Source organism: Trichosurus vulpecula, chromosome 1 (genome assembly GCF_011100635.1).
Source record: "Trichosurus vulpecula isolate mTriVul1 chromosome 1, mTriVul1.pri, whole genome shotgun sequence".
Classification (NCBI taxonomy): domain Eukaryota; kingdom Metazoa; phylum Chordata; class Mammalia; order Diprotodontia; family Phalangeridae; genus Trichosurus; species Trichosurus vulpecula.
Window position 1 is genome coordinate 179,084,870 of NC_050573.1, and position 20,761 is coordinate 179,105,630.

Genomic DNA, 20,761 nt, shown 5'->3' on the forward strand with positions numbered 1-20,761 from the left:
CATCTTTTGCTTCTTAAATTCCCTGACTTTAGTGCTCTGCCCAGATCTCAGTATACATACATATGTATGTATGTATACACATGTGTAAATACACACCCACATACATATATCTTATATTATTTCTATTTAAGTAACCAATTCCTTCTTGTTGGTCCAGAATTTGCAATTCACCCCTCTGCTTTCTCTTGCTTTTGAAGGATAATGCTGTCACTGAGGTATGTTACAAATTTAGCCGCATTGCTTTTTGATAGGTAAAAAAGTTTCTCTAGAAGATATTCAGATAATTAGCATCTTCCTTTACTACAATATCATGTTTTCTTGCTGGGTTAATGGCCTGTTTCCCAAACTCATCTAAATTTGTTTCTTTTCTCCAAATTACATTATGTCTTCAGTTTCTTCCTTTACTGATCCTCATTTAATTTCTTCTTTACCATATTTTCCCTTCGATGCCTAGGGTGTCAACTCTCATGAGTATGCCTTGTTCATATACTCTGCATTTCTTTTATCAAGTCTCTCCCTTTTTCTTTTCTTAACTAGCTGTACTGCTTTAGGACTTCTCTGACTTACGCACTGTGCACCAAGAAAGCCCTGCAAGATCCTATCAGCCTTGGTACTCTGCCTCATCACCACTTTCTGTCACTTCTATCCCTCTGATTGGAGAGTGGAGCCATGGATTACAAAGCCTTCATTTAAGGAAAGAGCTCAGTTCAGCTGCCCTTATTTTCACCGGGCTGTACTACTTTGGGATTTCTCTGACTTTTCCACCATGTCACTGTGTCGGGTCTCTCCTCTACCCCCCACTTTTCAGCTGCCTTTTGTGTGTCATCTTCCACCATTAGACTGTAAGCTCCTTGAGGACAGGGATAGTCTTTTTGAATTTGTGTTCCTAGAACTTAGCAAAGTGTCTGGTATATGGTATATGCTTAATAAATATTTATTGACTTTTTAAATAAATACACTAATCTAGAGCCATGTTGTAGTCATGCCTGCCATACCACCAATTTTCAGAGATACCTGTAATGTCACATTTTCCTCCTTGCATTGCCAATTCTGTTCATTCCATTTATTTTTGAAACATTTTTAAAATTTGCATAGCTGAGGAAGTGGATTTTATTGCTCTTTCTTCATGAGTAGTATCTTGTGTGAATATTCAGTCCCACGTTCTCCTATTCTTATTATGTACTTGCTACTCTCTCCCACCGCAATGTGGAAAATTTTTCCCTTTCTCTTTAATTTTCAATTAAAGCCCTCTTGATCAGATTTACAAGATGCTAGGAAAATGTATTTATCAGCTTTTTAAAAGATGAATGCCTTCTTTGATCAAGAACTCATCATTTCTAGATTTTAAACAATACTATAGAAGTCTAAAACTTATCAGATTCATCTTTGCCAGTTGGTCACTTCCCAAATCTCCCTCTTTCCTCTGATTTCCCTACCTTTAAGCAGCAATAGTGATGAAATCTCTACAGAAGTCTTCAGTTTTTGCCTGAGAACACATATCCTTGGCAGTATTTTCTGTGTTCTTTGAGAGGCATCATTTGTGCCCAAATGAATCATCAGATATTAGTAGTGGTTATTAGATCTGACTCATCTTGGGAGGGTCTTTACCACATTCCCATGAAGATATCAAATCTGCAAAAAGAAAGTTGGATCTGGAGTCAAAAAGACATAGTTTGATTCCCACCTCTAATACTTTATAGCTTTGTGTCCATGAGCAAGTTACTTAACCTCTCTGATCCTCAGTCACCTGCTTTATAAAATGGGGGCAGTTGTAAGACTTAAATAAGATAATGCATAGGCATTTTATCCCTTAACAAAGACAAGATAGTATTATGAAATAAATTAGCATTTTAAAATTACTACCTTAGCAAAAAATGGACTCATCCTGAATTAGTATCTATTCTGACCTGATTGGTTAAATAAGCTTAAAAAGGAATTCAGGATGCATTGCTAACTTAAAAAAAAAACATTTATTTTCACATCATTCCCTTGAGATAAGTAATAGATAGGCACATGTTAATCTTTTTTTTTTCTTTCTAAGTGAATAAAGTGAAGTATAAAGAGATGGTTGTCTGTACCTTGGAATTCCAGAATCCATGCCTCTGATGCATGGGGAAGTTAATTTCTTTACCTTTGGAGCTCAGACTTTAGAGTTCAACCCAGGAGATCGGTGACTGAGTACATATTAGCCCATTTAGCCCCCTGTATCTACTAGCTGGCACTAGATACAATGCTTTATCTCCACATCCCATCCAGCCATCCACGAAAGCTACTATACCATTTTCCTGCCTCTTTGTACTCTTCCCCCTTTACTGCACCCTTCCTCCTCCTCTGAACTTCCTTATTACTATTGAAGGCACCTCCAATCTTCAAGTCATCCAGCCTTGCAATTTCAGTGTCATTCTCCAGCATCTCACTCTCATCCTACATGCCAGATGCCAGACATTTGCCAAATCTTGTTATTTCTCCCTCCACAAAATCTCATGCATCTGTATTTTTCTCTACACAGCCACCACCTAAGTCCTTATCACTTCTAATTGGTCTCCCCTCCTTTCTAATCCATCCTCTACAGAGCAACCAAAGTGATACTGCTTAAGGTATAGATCTGATTATGTCACTCCCTCCTTACACAAAAAATCCTTGGGCTCTTTAGGATCAAACATTTATCTTTATCCCTTTTAAAATTTCAATTTTTGTATTCATTTTATAACATACAGGATAATCTGATGCTAAATGTATATGATTCATGTTAAGGCTATATATTCATTTTTTTAACTGATAAGTGGGTCCAATCAAAAATTATATGGAGTTCACTGCAGTAGCACAGTAATTCTGTCTGCAAAGATCCTAAGAATACTCTAAGTGTTAAGAATTGTCCAGAATATTAAGAACTAGTATCATTTGCATTTTACTTGAATTTTGTCTCATTTTTCACAATTCTATTGTGTTCTTCATTTTTGTTGTTATTATAGGAGGGTATTTTAAAGTTATTCCAATTAAAAAAATTTTTTTTCCGTTTCCCCCCCACAGACATTTTAGAGACTGGTGTTAAAGGAACAACAGACACAGTTAAAGGTGTGAAACGGAAAAAGATTGTAACTGAAAACCATCTGAAAAAAATACCAAAATCACCCCTGAGAAATCCTCTTCAAACAAAGCTTAAGGAAAACACAGAGCAATCTTTTAATGTGCTTCATAGGACTTCAGAATACCAAAAGGAAGAGAATCACCTTCCAGTAGAAAATGGGAAACAATTTACCAAACAAAATGGGGAAACACTTGTAGTGACAACCAAAGCCTCAAAAGCTGAAACATCAGTGCCCCCAAAGAAGTTGTCTTTATCACAGCATTCCTTGGAATTATGCAAGTGGAGATCAGAAGGCTCTGATTCAGGAGAGTTCAATTTGCCCGATGAACAGTGTGTCTCTAGTTCTATGTCAAGTATGACTAAGACTGACAACAGTGAATGTATTACTTTTAATTGTAGTACTACTTCATCTTCATACACAAGCACTGCATTTGATGTCTTATTGAAAGCCATGGAGCCAGAACTGAGTACCTTATCACAAAAGGGGCCTTCCTGTGCTATAAAGGTAGAAAAACTGAGACCAAATAAAGTTGCCCGATCTCCTTCTAAACTAAAACACAGTCAGAGTACTCCAAATCACTCTTTGTCACACCAAGAATTTGTTCCTGATTCACAGGTTTCTCCTTGTACCTTACAAACTGTACATGTGTCTGCTGCTGGCAAGGATGAACAAGCACCAGTTCAGTCAGTTTCTCCTTCATATACTATCCATGAACAATTTGTTTCCAAATCTAGCCAACATAATCAGCAACTTTCCGTATGTCCAGGATTTACTAGATCGCTTACCCATCAGCAAAGTCAAGATAATCCCCAAATCCCACAAGTATACAATATAGCAGTCACGTCTTCTATAAATCATACCCCATCTTCTAATGTATCTCAGGTTATTCCTCAAAACCAGCCAATGGATTCTTCTTCACCAATGTCAGTAAGTCCAACCAATTCCACACAGTTACCTATAGCCCCAATGTATAATTCAGCTCAAGTCGCTTCCATTGTTAATCACAGTGTGGAACAAATGTATAATCTAATTTTGAAAGATCAGAAGCCCAAAAAGCAAGGAAAATATATTTGTGAATATTGCAGTAGGGCATGTGCAAAACCTAGTGTTCTTCTAAAGCATATCCGCTCCCATACAGGAGAAAGGCCCTATCCTTGTGTGACTTGTGGATTTTCATTTAAGACTAAAAGCAATTTATATAAGCACAAAAAATCTCATGCACATGCTATCAAACTGGGACTTGTCTTACAGCCAGATTCAAGTGGTTTATTTCTATCACATGAATCAGCTAAAGCACTTAATATTCATTCAGATGTTGAAGAAAGTGGTGAAAGTGAGGATGAAGGTATTGCTGTTGAAAGACAAGATGATCAAGGTTCCATAGAACTGGAGTCTACACAAATAATGAAAATTATATCAAATTCTGAAACTTTACAGAAATCAAGTTCTATTCCAAGCAATCCAGATCATGTATTAGGTGACTTTTCAATACAGGAAAAATCTTCAGAATCACAAGGAAGAACAGCATTACCTAAAGTAGTAGTTCACCCAGTGAACATTTCCCCTTTAAGAGCAGATAGTCCAAAAGTTATAGATTCCACTCCTGAACTTCCTAATACACAAAAATCAAGGGACATTCAAGTCACAAATACAAAGTCAAATTTAAATAATGTGTCTTCTTCAGAGACTGATGATAAGTCCCACCAGAAAGGGGATGTCTCACAGTCGGAAGAAAGGCAAGAGTCTCATGTAGGACCAATACATGCACAACTACAAAGGCAGCAGGCTACTGATTGTTCCCAAGAGCAACAAGGAAAGCATTTGCTGAGTCCTCGAAGTTTAGGAAGTACAGATTCAGGTTACTTTTCACGTTCTGAAAGTACTGATCAGACAATGAGTCCACCTCCTCCCTTTGTAAGAGTGTTACCCACCACTGAAAAAGATCCAAGTAAAAATAATGGACCCTATACAGTTCCTGTCAGTACAACACCACCTTCTGCTCCACAAACAGCCTCTGGTGAAAAAGCATTGATTTTATCTGGTCAAATGCGTCCACCAATGGCCACAAAAACACTGGAAGAACGCATATCAAAGTTAATATCAGATAATGAAGCCTTGGTAGATGACAAGCAGCTAGATAGTGTGAAACCAAGAAGAACCTCTCTCTCTAGACGAGGCAGTATAGATTCACCAAAATCATATATATTTAAAGATTCTTTCCAGTTTGACCTAAAACCCATGGGAAGGAGAACTAGCTCAAGTTCTGATATACCAAAGTCCCCTTTTACACCTACTGAGAAATCTAAACAAGTTTTTCTTTTGTCTGTACCTTCCCTTGATTGTTTACCTATAACCAGAAGTAATTCTATGCCTACTACAGGTTATTCAGCTATACCTGCAAGTATAATACCACCTCCTCATCCACTAAGAGGAAGTCAATCATTTGATGACAAAATTGGCTCTTTTTATGATGATGTCTTTGTATCAGGACCTAATTCTTCAGTACAACAAAGTGGACATCCTCGTACTCTTGTGAGACAGACAGCAATAGAAGATTCTTCTTCAAATGAAAATCATGTTCTTGGAACAACACATGCTTCAGATGAAGGCTATCTTGGATGTAATGTTTCTAATGAAACTTTATTGCCAAGAAGTAAGTCATTTGCACAAGGATCAAATTTGGAAAAAAAGAAATCCCACCAAGGCCGAGGAACAATGTTTGAGTGTGAAACCTGTCGAAACAGATATAGAAAACTGGAAAATTTTGAAAATCACAAGAAATTTTACTGTTCAGAGTTACATGGACCAAAAACAAAGGTAGCTATGCGAGAAGCTGAACACAGTCCAGTGTCTAGTAGTACACAACCTCCAATCCTGCACTATAGAATGGCCGGTTCATCTGGAGTCTGGGAACAGACACCCCAGATAAGAAAAAGAAGGAAAATGAAAAGTGTTGGAGATGATGATGAGCTTCAACAAAATGAAAGTGGAATTGCTTCAAAAAGTTTAGAAGGTATACAGTGTCAGAATATTTCAGGAAGTGCTAGTTTGTCTAAACATAATGTTGACACAAGTGGAAAACAGTCTGGATGTGTAACATTGCAAAAATCTCAAATTCAGCTTGTTACTAGGAGCACAGAACAGACTATTGAACCCAAACTCTCTCCCATTGTGGAAAAGCAAATAAATTCGATTACCCCGGAAAAGATAGAGCTGAAAAGGCAAGGGACTGGAATTTCAGTGATACAGCACACCAATTCACTAAGCAGACCTACTTCCTTTGAAAAATCTGAACCTTTTGAAAGAAGTTCCCCAATTTCTTTGCAAGAGTGTAATAGATCAATGAAGCATGGGCCTTTGAAGACAATTAGAATTATTCAAGAGGATGGATGTATTCCTGGGAGTGCTGTTTACCATCCCCAACTTGTGTTGTCAGATTCACCTAGAGTAGAATTTCAAGAAAGTCCTAGAGTGGTTTCAAATGAAAGAAATGTGCTGATACAGTCAAGACTGGTTCGCCAACATAATATACAAGTCCCTGAAATATTGGTCACAGAAGAACCAGATCGTGACCATGAAGCCCAAAGTAATGATCAAGAAAAAACAGAAAAATTTAATTGGCCTCAACGGAGTGAAACTTTGGCAAAATTGCCAACAGAGAAACTGCCACCCAAAAAGAAAAGGATCCGTCTAGCTGAGATGGACCACTCTTCTGCCGAATCAAGCTTTGATTCTACCCTTTCTAGGAGCCTAAGTAGAGAGAGCAGTTTATCACATGCTTCAAGTTTCTCAGCTTCTTTAGATATAGATGAAGGTTCTAAAATTGAGACTACCTCCAAAATTGAAATTATAAATAAATCAGAGCTCCTTATGATTCCAGCTGGTTCACAAACATTGAGTGTGCCAGGAACTTCTTACAGGGAAATGAGACGAGCTGCTTCAGAACAAATTAATTGCACACAGCCATCTATGGAGGTCTCTGACTTTAGAAGTAAGTCTTTTGACTGTGGCAACACATCTCCATCCAAATCTATTCCACTTGCGGAGATACAGACTCTGAAGTCTCCTACTGGCATTGGAATTACAGGACATGTGCCTCTTTTAGAAAGAAGGAGGGGACCTCTTGTACGTCAAATATCTCTAAACATAGCTCCAGATAGTCATCTGCCTCCTGTAATACCATCACCTTTCCCATATACGCTTGTATCAGATGTAAACGCAGTGACATTTCATAGATCTCAGATCTCTAGTAAATCTCCTTCAAAATCCTTGCATTCCCAGATTCAAGTTGAAGACTCGGAACCAGTAATCTCAAATTCTGTTTCTACAGACCCCCAGCAACTTGTAGGTATCAACTTAACAAATCAAATTTATCTTACCCCTGAACACCCAAATATGCAAACTTCTTTTGAAGTGACCACACAAAGTAAAAAATCAGACACTGTCTCCGCCACACATTTGTCTTCTGAAAGTGAGGATTGCTTTGCCCCAAAGTATCAACTTCACTTTAAAACTCTGCATTCAAATCAGTCACATTCAAATTCCATAAATGCCTTGTCAAACCAAGTTCATCCAAATTTAGTTAGTATGGACCAAAGTGTAACTTCATTAAAAATACCTAGTACATCTGCTTCTTGCCCTTTGCCACCTCTAAAACCTGGACATTTGTGCAGTCAAATACAGAAGACATCACCTTTTGTGATTCCTGTTCATATTCAGGGTAATGTACCACCCTATAATCTTGCTACTGTTACATCCCTTCCACAAATTTTAGTAACCCAGGATCAATCAAATCAGCCAGTTTGCAAGACAAATATGGTTACAGTGCCAACATCAGAAAGTGCAATTCAGATGCCAAAATCCCACCAGGATCCCCAGAATCCTTTGCCAAACTCACAAAAACAGCTTGTTAGTGAAAATGTGTTTTCTGAGATAGGCCGAGTCTCATCACTATCAGAATCTTCGACTATAATTCAGAAAATCCCCGTCAGTGGTCTTTTTCCTCACCCAGAAGCATCAGCATCAAGTAAAAGAATGCTTTCCCCAGCCAATAGTTTAGATATTGCCATGGAGAAACAACAGAAGCGAGCTAAGGATGAAAATGGTGCTGTTTGTATAACAGACATGCGATCATTACAATTGTTGAATGTGAAAAGTAGTGATTCTAATAAACATAAAAAACCTGTTTTGGTGAGACAGGTTTGTACTACAGAGCCCCTTGAAGGTGTTTTATTGGATCAAGAAATTATTTCACAACCTGGAAGTAGCAGTGACCCGGACAGTTGGACAGATAGTTTGCCAGTCAGTACCTCTTCAACGAATTTGAAATCTGAAATTGTAGAACATATGAAAGAATTGCCAGAATTAGGAAACATTGAATCTTCTATATCTCTAAATCTTGCAGCTAGAAATTCACCTTCATCTTCACCAGAAAATATTCAAATTTCTCCTTTGAAAAGCGCAAACAGTAACCAAGAAAGTATATCCCCAGTGGTTAAGAACAAGTGTAACAAACTGAGTGTCCAGGAGCTAACTACTTCTTCAGCATTTCATTCAGGAGATGTACAGCAGCTATCCTTTCCAAGCCTAAAGACTACAACAAGTTTTACATGGTGTTACCTTGTAAAACGGAAGCCATTACATTTGCCTCAAAATGACCAAAAAACTTCAGCATATTCAATGTGGAACATTAGTTCCAGTAATCCAAATCCACTTGGTTTGCCTACAAAAGTTGCACTTTCTCTCCTTAATTCAAAACAGAAGTTTGGAAAATCCCTATATAGTCAAGCAATAACTTCTCATTCTAAATCAGATGTACTGGTCTATTCAAGCAAATGGAAAAACAACTTAAGCAAGGTACTTCACATGTAATTATTTTCTAAAAACAGTTCATATAATTAATTTCTTTGTACTTCTAAAGTGTTTAACTGGAAAATAATGTGTTTACATTTAAACTACTGAAACCTGCCCTAATTATGTAGGTAATTATCTAAGCAAAAGGATAACATTTGTCATAATGTACTATACTAAGTAACTTCAGGCCTTTCAATAAGTCTATCTTGTTAGATTTTCTGATACTGATAATTTGGAGAAGCTAATATCTTAGTCTGGTGAGTGATGTTGAAGACTTGAACTAGGGCAGTGGTAGTAGAGTGGCACAGATAAGAGACATTGTGAAGGTAGAATCAGTAGCTAGGTAACTGGATATGTGTGTGTGAAATGAAGGAGGAAGTCAAAGGTGATTCCGGTTGATGTTAAAGGGTGGCCGATGAGAAGAACTGATTGGGGTAGTAAAGGAGGTGGGCACCCAGGGACAATTGCGAGTTCAGGTGAAATATGTAGAGTGTGGATCCTGGTTGGTCTTTCAAGTAGAGCTATGCAGCAGAAGCTTTGGAAGTGTGAGTCTGGAGCTTGGGGAAGGAAGTCTAGGCTATAGCTAAAGATTTGGGAAATTATCCACATAAAGGTGATAGCGTAATCTTTACAAGAGAAAAGAAGATGATCTAGAAAAAGATTGTAGAAAGAAAAGAGGACCAAAGACAGAACCTTAAAGAAAGAGCACATTTAACAGGCAGGATAAGGAGAAGTAGACATGAATGATAACTTTCTAATAGGAGAAGTTTATGAAAATCTTGAATGTCAGAACTTGCATGGATGAGATGTGAGGGCTTCTCCCCTTAGACGCAGGTCATTTCCCTTTAGAATTATCCCTCATTTAGGCAGAGTACTCTAAGGACGTTTGCTATCAGAGTAAGACATATTCAGGTTTATGTTTATGTATGTCTTTTGTTGTTGTTGCATATTTGACTTTAGTCTTAAGTTGTTGTTGAATAGCTTAGTAAAATTGTTGGTCACAAATATGAGACACCTCAGATAAAGACATTTCAGAACCAAACCATAGGATGACTACTTTTGAGAGAATTTGCATACCCTTTATCTTGTGCCTATCTCTGAAAATCAGATGTGACACTTTTTAAAGCCTTTCTCTTGGACATTTTTAAAAAATATGTGTCTATAGAACTGAATTCTGACATATACAGTACCTCAAATTGATTTTTTATGTTGGCTTTGCATTTTTGAAGGTATTTATAATCTTTTGTTTTCTAACACTGTAGTGAATTTATCAGATTTGCTTTGTGGGGAAGGGATGTGAGATAGCGTCTAGAAAATTGCTCATCATGAATATACTTCATTTTTTCTTTTTTAATAGTCCCCCTGTGGATAGGAAACTATAGTTGTTTCCACACTGTCATTCATGCTTTTAGAACAAGAATTTTGACTCTGAAGGTATCAGAAATTGAAAGACACTCTTTTAATAACCCTATTTCTTAGACATTTTCAGCTTAAAGGTGTTTATATACCTCTCATGTTCAACAATATGATTTATTGGGCAAGAGCTATAGATTGACGATTGAGAAACAACATTTTCTTTAAATTTGAACAGAGAGAATTGTGAAGCCCTTATTTAGCTAATTGTTTTTCTTTTAAAAAATTAAACATTGTTCAAAAAAGAGAGAGACAATTGTTTAAAGTCAGCAATTCTAAATTGGGAGACTGCAAAGAGGTGGCTTTGGATTTTTCCTGGCTGGGTTCAAGCCCTGTATCAGTCATGTGACCCTAGGCAAATCACTTGCTCTCTCATTCTCTCAGTGCCCCTCAGGCCTTGAAGACCTTGAGTTCCTTAGCAGTTGATGACCTGTATTGTTGGAAATGACATGCCTGGTACCTTCCCTCTTCCCCTCAAACATTCTAAAATATTTTTAGTAATTAATATTAGTTGCTTGCTGCAGAGTTATTGGTACCAGATATTAAAACAAATATACTCCTACACACTCACAAACACAGACCTAGCAGAGTGGTACAGTGAAAAGAGCAGTGGATTTGTTGTTAGAAGTCCTCAATTCAAATCCCATCTCTTGCATGTGATCTTAACTAAGTTGCTGAATATTTCTGGGCCCCAGTTTAGTAAGTTTGGAGCTTGGGGCAATGGAGGTTGAACTGGTGGCCTCTGAGGTCCTTTCCATTTCTAAATCAATGATCATATGATCTATTGATCATATGTGTGCACATTTACTGTATTCTGAGCAGTGAAAATAAATGCCGAATTTTTACCCCTTTTTTTCCTTTTTCATTTTGTACAGGAAACAGAATCTGTAAATAGTTCATATGATAGACGTGCCTGTTTACCCTAAATGTTTTTTAATGACTCACCTTCAAATCATATCAGATTATGAAACTATTGTCTTGAAATCGTCATCCTTCTTCCTTTAAGGGGAATAAGTCTTTATTAAGTACCAACTATGTGCCAAGCACTAGAGCACTTTACACATATTATCTCATGTAATCCTCATAACAACTCTGTGAGCTTTTGTTATCCCCACTTTACACTTCAGGAAACTGAGACACACAATGGTTAAGTGACTTGCAAAGGTCTAAGAAGTATATTCAAACAGCTAAGAAGTATCTGAGTCTGGATTTGAACTAGGGTCTTCCTGACTCCAGGCCCAGCACTCTATCCTATAGGCCATCGTGCTGCCTTAGCCTTCTTTAATAAAGAAACTGTTGAAATTTATTATTATATTCAAGAAGAAAATTATTCAAATGTATGATTATCTGCAGAAGAATGTGTAGCAGAAGTAGTTTCTTGGGAGGAAATATTTGGTTGTACTGTTTTCCTAACAAAAGTCCTATTTTCCCTCTTTCTTACCAAAGCTTTTTTCTTTATTTACAATCCAAAGTCCCTTGACAGCATTTCCTATATTCTCCTTCTTCTTTACTTAAGTCTTTCAATTTAAGAGGCGGTAATTGTCCATGCCAAGGCCAATCACTTTCTTCTCCAGATTACTTCCCCTAACATCCCTTTCTTTTCTGGGGAATCTTTCTGTCTGTCTTTTTTCTCTGTCTCGCTGTTTCAGAAGCTGTCTTTTCTCATTGCCTTCACTTCCTATCTACTCATTCTTCATGCCTTTGAAATCTGACCTCATCATTCACTGTTTTTTACAGTTACCAATGAGCTCTTAATTGCCAAATCTAAGAGCCTTTGCTCAATCCTCATTGTTCTTGATCTCTCTCTAGCATTTGAAACTCCACCACCTTCTCTTCCTGTATACTTTTTCCTCTTTGCATTTTCATGATACAGTTCTCACTCAGTTCTCCTCCTGCCTACTAACTACTCATTATGAGTCTTTTTTGCTGGATCATCAACCATATACTACCCCCTAACTGTGGATGTGCTCTATGGCTATGTCCTGGGTCCTTTTCTTTCTGTATATTGTCTCTCTTTTGGTGACTTCATTAGCTTGAGTGAATTCAGTTATCATTTGTATGTAGATTGACTACACGATCTATCTATCTACCCTTATTCCATCTTCTGAGTTCCATCTGAATGTTTCATAGGTGTCTCCAACCAAACATGTTCAAAACCGAATTAAACATCTTTCCCCATGAAGCCAACTCTCTTCCTAGCTTCTCTTTTTCTGTCAAGGCTACCACCATCCTTCTAGTCACCAAGATATATATCATTGGAGTCCTTTTTGACTCTTCTCCTTAACTACTTATGTCCACCCGGTTGCCAAATCTTGTCAATTCTATTCCTACGTTTCTCACGCTGGATTCATTCTCTCCTTTCACTTATACTGTTGTAGTTCAGGCCCCCATCACTTCTCACGTGGATTATTTAAAAGTAATATTGTAATAAGTCTTCTTCCTTCCAGTCCATCCTGAGCTGTCAAAATAATTTTCCCAAAATATCATTCAGTATCTCCTCTAAGACTGAATATAAATTCCTCTGTTTGCCATTTAAATGCCTGGGCAGCCTGTTTCCAAGACACATACATATTTGCTCATATACATTTGTATTTACATATACATATATAGGCATATATATATATATTAAACTCCTTCTTGTGCACTATTTTCTAGACAAACTGGCCTTCTCACTAGGCATTCTCTCTTCTGACTCTGCCTTTGGATTGGCTGTCCCTTATTCCTGGAATACAGTTTCTCCTCACATCTGTCTCTTAGATTGTCCTGTTTCCTTCAAGGTTTAGGTCAACCACCACCCTGATTCATCAGCTGCTTGTGCCAGAGAGAGAAAGGAGAGAGAGAGAAAAAAAAAGGAAGAAGGAGAAGAAGAAGAAGAAGAAGAAGAAGAAGAAGAAGAAGAAGAAGAAGAAGAAGAAGAAGTTGTTGATGATGAAAATGATGATGATGATGATGATAAACTACTCAAGGGCAGGGGAAAGTTCACTCTAGCCTTTTTATTTCCAGTGTTAGCACAGTGCTTGCCACATAGGTTCTTAAAAGGTTCCCCCTTCAAGGAATTTATTATTTATTTTCAACATTCTTTTTGAAAAATTGAATTCCAAATTCTCTCTCCTTCCAGCCCCTCCCCCACCTATTAAGAAGGCATAAACACTCACATACACACATATTTTTTTTCTTCCTTCTAAGAATCAATTCTGATAAAAGTGATATTCAAATGTTACCCAAAACCCCCGCCCCCATTTTCCACTCCACTGTAAAAGCTCCTCCTTGTGCTCCTCTTTTGTGAGATAATTTTCCTGATTCTTGTCCCTTCCCTCTTCTCCCAATGCATCCCTCTTTATTTTCCCTTCATATTTTTTTTACATCATACCAACATAATTGACTTACACCTGTGTCCTCTATGTAGAATTTCTAACTGCCCTAATAATGATAAAGTTTTTCAGAGTTACATGTATCATCTTCCCATACAGGAATATAAACAATTTAACCATATTAAATCCCTTATAATTTCTCTTTCATGTTTACCTTTTTATGCTTGTTTTGAGTCTTAAGTTTGAATGTCAGATTTTCTATTCAGCTCTAGTTTTTTCATTAGAAATGGTTGAAAATCTTCTATTTCATTGAATACCCATTTTTTTTTCTCCTGAAGGATTACAGTCAGTTTTGCTGGGTAGGTTATTCTTGTTTTTAATCCTAACTCCTTTGCCCTCCACTCCTTTAACATGGAAGCAGCTAAATGTTGTGTGATACTGACTGTGGCTCCATGATATTTAAATGGTTTCTTTCTGGCTGCTTACAATATTTTCTCCTTGAGCTGGGAGGTCTTGAATTTGGTACTAACATTTCTGAGAGTTTTCATTTTGGGATATCTTTTGGGAGGTGACTGGTGGATTTTTCAATTTCTGTTTTACTCTCTGGTTCTGGGTTATCAGAGCAGTTTTCCTAGATAGTTTCTTGAAATATGATGTCTAGGCTTTTTTTTTCCATTATGGCTTTCCAGTAGTCTACTAATTCTTAAATTATCTCTCCTTGATCCATTTTCTGATGAGGTTCACATTTTCTTTTCATTTTTTGACTTTGTTTTATTGTTTCTTGATGTTTCATGGAATCATTAGCTTCTACTTGTCCAGTTCTCATATTTAAAGAATTATTTTCTTCAGTGAGCTTTTGTACCTATTTTTTTCCATTTAGCTAATTCTGAAGTTGTTCCTTTCTTCATTGAATTTTATGCCTCTTTTACCATTTGGCAAATTCTGTTTTCTAAAATGTTTTCTTCAGTATTTTTTGTGCCTCTTTTACCAAGCTGTTAAGTCTCTTTTCATAATTTTCTTGCATTACTTTCCTTTCTTTGTCCATTTTTCTGTCTTATGGCTTTTTTTAACCCTTCCATGAATTCTTGTTGGGCTTGCGTCTATTTTGCATTATTTCTTTGAGGCTTTGCTTGTAGCTGTTTTGCCATTGTAGTTTTCTTCTAGATTTGTATCTTGATCTTCCCCGCAACCATAGCAGCTTTTTATAGTCAGGTTCTTTTGTTGTTGTTTGCTCATTTTTCCAGCCTGTTTCTTGACTTTGAATTTTTTGTTATAGCTGGGCTCTATGCATCTGGGGGTGGGGAGGCACTGTCCCAAGCTTCAGTTTTGGTCTCTGTTCTGGTCTTTACCCAGGAAAGGCCCATGCTCCCTTGAAGCAGCAAGTACTAGTCTCCTCTCTGCCCTACAACTGCAACCAGGGCCCCTGCTCCCTTGTGTTAGAACACAAGTGTAGGCCTTGTACCCAGTGCAAGCAAATGGTTCACTGTAATCTCTTTCTGACCAGTTGCCTAATCCCCTTACCATTTCTGGGTGGAGACACCCCAAAGCTGCTGTTGCTGCTGCTGTTGCTGCTGCTGTGGCAGCTACCTCCAAACCCACCATTGGTGCTGATGCTGCTTGTGCTGCAGGCCAGCCCCCACCATAGTGTTAGACCTCTCCCACTGACCTCCTAAGTTGTTTTGGGCTGGAAATATGTCTCATCATGACCTTTTGTTGGCTGTGACAGTCCAAAATTCTTTTTGATGCATTATTTTAAAATTGTTTGGAAGGGGATGTTGGGAGAGTTCACTTAGGTTGTTACCTGTCCTTTGCCATCTTGGTTCCTTAAAAGTTTCTTATTGATTGCAACATACATATTGATTACCTCTCTCCCACCACCTATACAAAAAAGGAAAAAGGGGCAGTTTTTCATCTCTTTCTGATCAAATTTGGCAATATAATTACACAACATTTAGGTTTTTTTTCATTCTTTCTACTTACCTTATTGCAGTAATTGTGTATGTTGTTTTCTTGGTTCTGCTTCCTTCACTTTGAGACAGTTAGTACAAGTCTTCCATGTTTTGCTATTTTCATATTCATTCATTGTTTTAGAAAATAATATCCCTTCACATTCATGTACCATGATTTGTTTAGCAGTTCCATAATGCTTGACATCTTACTTTGTTTTCAGTTCTTTTTACTCCTCTGAAAAGCTTTATTATAAATAATTTGGTACATTTAGGAACTTCCTAAAGTAAATGCCAGCAGTAGGATATGCAGGCCAAAGAACATGTGCATTTTAGTCACTTTAATTCCAAATTGTTTTCCAGAATGGTTGGCCTAGCTCACAGTTATACTCTGAGTGTATTGTGTACACAGCGCTTCTAATATTGATTATTGTCCTGTTTTTAAAATATTTTCCAGTTTGATGGTTATGAGGTGAAACTTGATAATTATTTTGGATTACATTTCTCTATCATTGGTAATTTGGATCAAACTTCCATATGATTGTTAATAGTTTCCATTTCTTGTTGTTGTTGTTGTTGTTGTTTTGGTGGGGGAAGGTAGGGCAGTTGGGGTTAAGTGACTTGCCCAGGGTCACACAGCTAGTAAGTGTGTCAAATGTCTGGATCTGAATTTGAACTCAGGTCCTCCTGACTCCAGGGCCACTGGAGTTTGCACTTCTTTGGACAACTGTTCGTTGCTGTTATATTTGACCACTTACCCATTAGGAAATAGCTTTTGGTCATATATGTCTGCATTTGTTCCCTATATTCCTATGCATCTTCAATATTAGAACTATGACTCACTTTTTTGATCCAGTTTTTCAGCAGTCCACAGCTTCTCTTCTAATATTAGGGTGCATTGATTTTATTCCTACATTATATATCGCATCATATTCCTATAAAAGCTTTTCAGTTTCAGATTTATCATCAGAGTTGTCTTTTTTATCTTTTGTGATCATGTCTATCCTTTTATAAGAAGATAGGATCATAGAATTTATTGGAAGAGAGTTTAGAGGTCATAGAGTTCAAGTTCCTCATTTTTCACATTTAGAAACTGAGAACCAGCGAAACTAAGTGACTTTCTAGGGTCTTATAGCAAGTAAGTGCTGGATTCAAACAAAGGACTTTTTGATTCCAGGTTCAACGCACTCTAACCGTCTTTGTTTTTTGAAGGGGGAAGGCAGGGCAGTTGGGGTTAAGTGACTTGCCCAAGGTCACACAGCTAGTAAGTGTGTCAAGTGTCTGAATCTGGATTTGAACTCAGGTTCTCCTGACTCCAGGGCTGGTGCTCTATTCACTGTGCCACCTAGCTGTCCATATCTAACCATCTTTGAATAAGAACTTCCCAACTGTAGCAGTGAAAATTGCTGTATTTCATTCTTTTCTCTTTTTAAAAGTAGCGTGACCTTTAATATTTAGATTCGGCATCCTTTTTGAACTGCTTGTGGTATATGATGTAAGATGTTATTCTAAACGTAAGTTCTACTAAAGTGTTTTCTAATTTTCCTGTCAGTCCTAGTCAAATAGAGTCCTTCCCCCAAGCAATTTATATTCTCAATTTTTATCAACCACTGAGTGTTGCTTCCCTTGTTTCTGATTTTTCCTTTTCTTATCTGTTCTACATTTTTTAAAAAAATTAATAATATTAAATAGTTTTTATAATTTCTACTTTGTGGTAAATACAGTCTTGAGCCTAGACATGCTGTTTCCCATTTTTTCCCTCAAGAGTCTAGATATTTTTGTTCTCCATAAAAAGGCGTATTTTATTTTGCTCCATAAAGTAAACCTTGAGTAGTTTGATTAATATATCAACAGCAACCACAAAAATCAACAAGTTAACAAGTTGATTTGATTCCATTGATATATTGCCACTACCAAAAATCTGTACCATTGATGGCACCCAACCAAGAGTACTGAAGGGCACTCTAGTTATTTAAGTTATTTTTTTCTTTAAATAGTGTTTTATGATTTTATCTATGGAAGTCCTGGCTATGTCCTGCTAGATTGATCATTTGGTATTTTTTTGCAATTGGTAGTTGTTTTGGGGGATTTCCCTTTATATTTAACTTTATCTCATGTTTTGTTATTATCATATCGAAATCCTCCTGATTATTGTGAATTTCTTTTAAATCTTAATACTTTACTGAAACTATTGCCACAATTAGCTTCTTTATTGATTCTTTGGGGGCATTTATTTTTAATATCATTATTTATGTTTTTTTTCCTAATGTAGAACCATCCTTCTATTCCCATTATAAGTTCATCTTGATCATAGTGGGTAATTTTTTAGATTAATATTATCTTTCTTGCTAGGATTTTATTTAGTTTTTGAAGCAATACTCATTAATGATAATATGATCTTCCTTTTCTTTGCTTTTTATTTCTCTAGTTTAAGTATTAGGACAAGATTCATCTCATAAAAGGAGATAAATAGCTAAGTTTTTCATTAATTTGTGCTTCTTTTATTCTGCCTAAGACCCTCCTCTTGTGAAAAGAATAGAGAAATTGCCATGCTTTCACTGTTCACCCATGGACTTAGTAGGGGTGCATCTCTTGTTCTCCTCTGTCCTCCACCTTCACTCTTCATTTATGATACTCTCACTTGTCTTGTTCACTCTCACAAAAGACGTTAGTTCTAGGAGTCTCAAAAGATGCTCTGTTCAACACTTCTACTGTAACTTCTCCTGATTCTTTAATTTCCTTTTCAATTTTTAGCCCCGTAGGCCATCTGTCCTTTGATGGTACTTTTTTCTTCTTTCTGTTACCCCCACAGTTCATACTTCCTCTTTAAAAAACAACCACCTTTAAGCATGAGATAATTGTTTAGACTTTTCTTGATAATATGTTTATTTACTTTTCTTGCAAATGACATGTTATACTCACCTCTTGTGAGTTGTTTTTTTTAACCTACAAGAATCTCTCATGCATCTTTTTATGTGAAATGAGGGAGTTGAACATCCAATCTTTTCCCTGCTTACTATAATGGCTCAGTTTTCAGGATGTCATTTTGTGTTGCAGTTTGAGGGCCTTTGCTTTGTGGAATGTACTGTTCCACTCTTTCCTCTGATTTCTCTTGAATGGGGAATAATCGTATGTTATTTGAATTGCCTTTCCTTCAAATCTGAAGTTTTTTCTTGCCACTTAAAAATTTAGTTATATGTCATTGAAATTCTTAAGTGTCACCACTACATGTCTTGAAGTTTGATGTGCTTGATATTTTTATTTTGGTGATGTGGATTCTCTCATTTTATCCTTGGTTGTCTATATTTTAAAGTTCTAGACAGTTTTAGTTCATTGTGGTATTTAGATTTTTTGATTTGTAACGTTCTTCTAGGAAACCTGTAATACTTAATTTCTTTCTGTACCATTGTCTTCAAGGTCAGTCTCTTTGGCTTGTATAAAATTCATATATTTTAAAATAATCTTTTGCTTATCTTCTGCCAAATTTTCTTGCATTTCCACAAATTTGTCTTTTAAATGTTATTCTCTCCTACATGGCTTCTACATTGGATAGATTCCTCTGTCATACATTTGGTTTTTCCTACTATACTATGTTCTTAAATTTGCATTTGGAGCTCTAATAACTGACCTTAATTCTTTATTAATTGCTTCTTTTGTAACATTTATTTCTCTTTTGAATCATTCTGGAATTTCTTATTGTTCCATGATTCCTTGGAAGTCCACAGGATTTTGTCCTTTACCAGGCAATATTGTTTCACTTTTATTGATATTGTAATATTTGTTTAAAGTATTTTCTTTTTACCTCTTATTCTTTTTGTTTTTAGGATCCTCCGTTGGCTTATCTGCCTGTGAGCTAGGCTTTTATTCAAATTTTTTTCTCCTGCTCTTGTCTTTGAGCTGTTCTTTTAAGGGCTAGGGTCTCCCATTGCATCTTGGTCATCTCCAGTCATCCTGATGAATATCTGGTCACTAGATCCAGATGGCTCTGGAGGAGAAAGTGAGGCCGGTGACCTTGCACAACACTCCCTAACTCTAATACAAGTCAACTGCGAGTCATGTCATCATTTCCTTGATGTCATCCTCCTTTTCAAAAACGAAGGACAAACATACAACAACCTATATTTCTAGTCCTTCTCTCCTTAACCTCCCTCCTTCCGTGATTGCGCAGTACCCCAGTCATGGGCTCTTGGATGGCCTAACAGTTCTTGCATTAAGTGAAGTGATAGCTAACTGGACCAGATCTCTGCTCTTAATAATATCCAACAGGAGAAGAGTAACTCCTGGCTGGTTTCCCAGCCCCCTTTCCTTAGGGTTCCATGCCCTGCTCCCCTTTAGATTCTAGCTCTGAAAACCAGCATATTTCTAACCTAGTCAGTTGCCTTCATCCTCCTTCCTTTCCTTCATGTGGTTGGGCAGAATCTGTGTCTCTGTGTATGCTTGTTTTTTAATGGGTGGGGTTAGGGGTGAAGTGTGTTTGGGCTGAGCCACCTACATAATGGATTCCCTAAACTTTTTTAAAGGTTTTTTTATGCTCATTGATATAAGAGCTTGATTTGGGGAGGGGTATGCTGAGTTAGAGATCTAAGTAGTTAAGTTCTCTAGTGTTAATTCATGCTTTTTGTTTGTTTTCTACCTTATGTATGTGTGTTAGAGGGAGAGGAATTAGTTTCTTGTGGAATCAGCTTGTATGTATCTGGTACATAATTACTTTTTTTAAGTTTAGGGTTTTAAAGAGTTTGAAAAAAAATACCAATTATTTCACTATCATTTTTATCCTGCCCCTGTCTTTTGAAGAAAGGTGTTCAATGTTCACGTCTACCTTTTCTCTTCTGAGGCTCATAACTTTAATCAGTAGCAGGGGTAGAAGAAAAAAAAAACTGTCTTCTGATCAGGATTTCAAAATCACCTTTTTTCAGGCCATTTCTCAATCTCTCATGGTGATGACGTTTGCTCCTATATGAATCATTAGGATTATATTTTTGTTATTAGATTTGACAGATCTTTGTCAACATCATCATTGTTCCACCAAAGAGAGATAGCTACTCAGTCTTCAGAAGTTGTAGCCTTATCCCTTGGATAAGAGCTTTGAAAATCTTAAAAATCTAGACTAGCAAGTCTGTATTCTTTCCTTCTTAATAACAATAGGTGG

At 36.9% G+C, this 20,761-nt stretch overlaps 1 protein-coding gene across 2 annotated transcripts in view; it reads left to right on the forward strand.

The window, feature by feature from the left end:
- Positions 1-20,761, forward strand: part of HIVEP1 (HIVEP zinc finger 1) — a 182,445-nt gene that overhangs the window by 121,638 nt on the left and 40,046 nt on the right. For both annotated transcript variants that reach the window (XM_036752792.1, XM_036752783.1), the window contains exon 4: positions 3,031-8,945. In XM_036752792.1, coding sequence (XP_036608687.1) covers positions 3,031-8,945 — 5,915 coding nt within the window. The remainder of the gene's footprint in view (positions 1-3,030; positions 8,946-20,761) is intronic.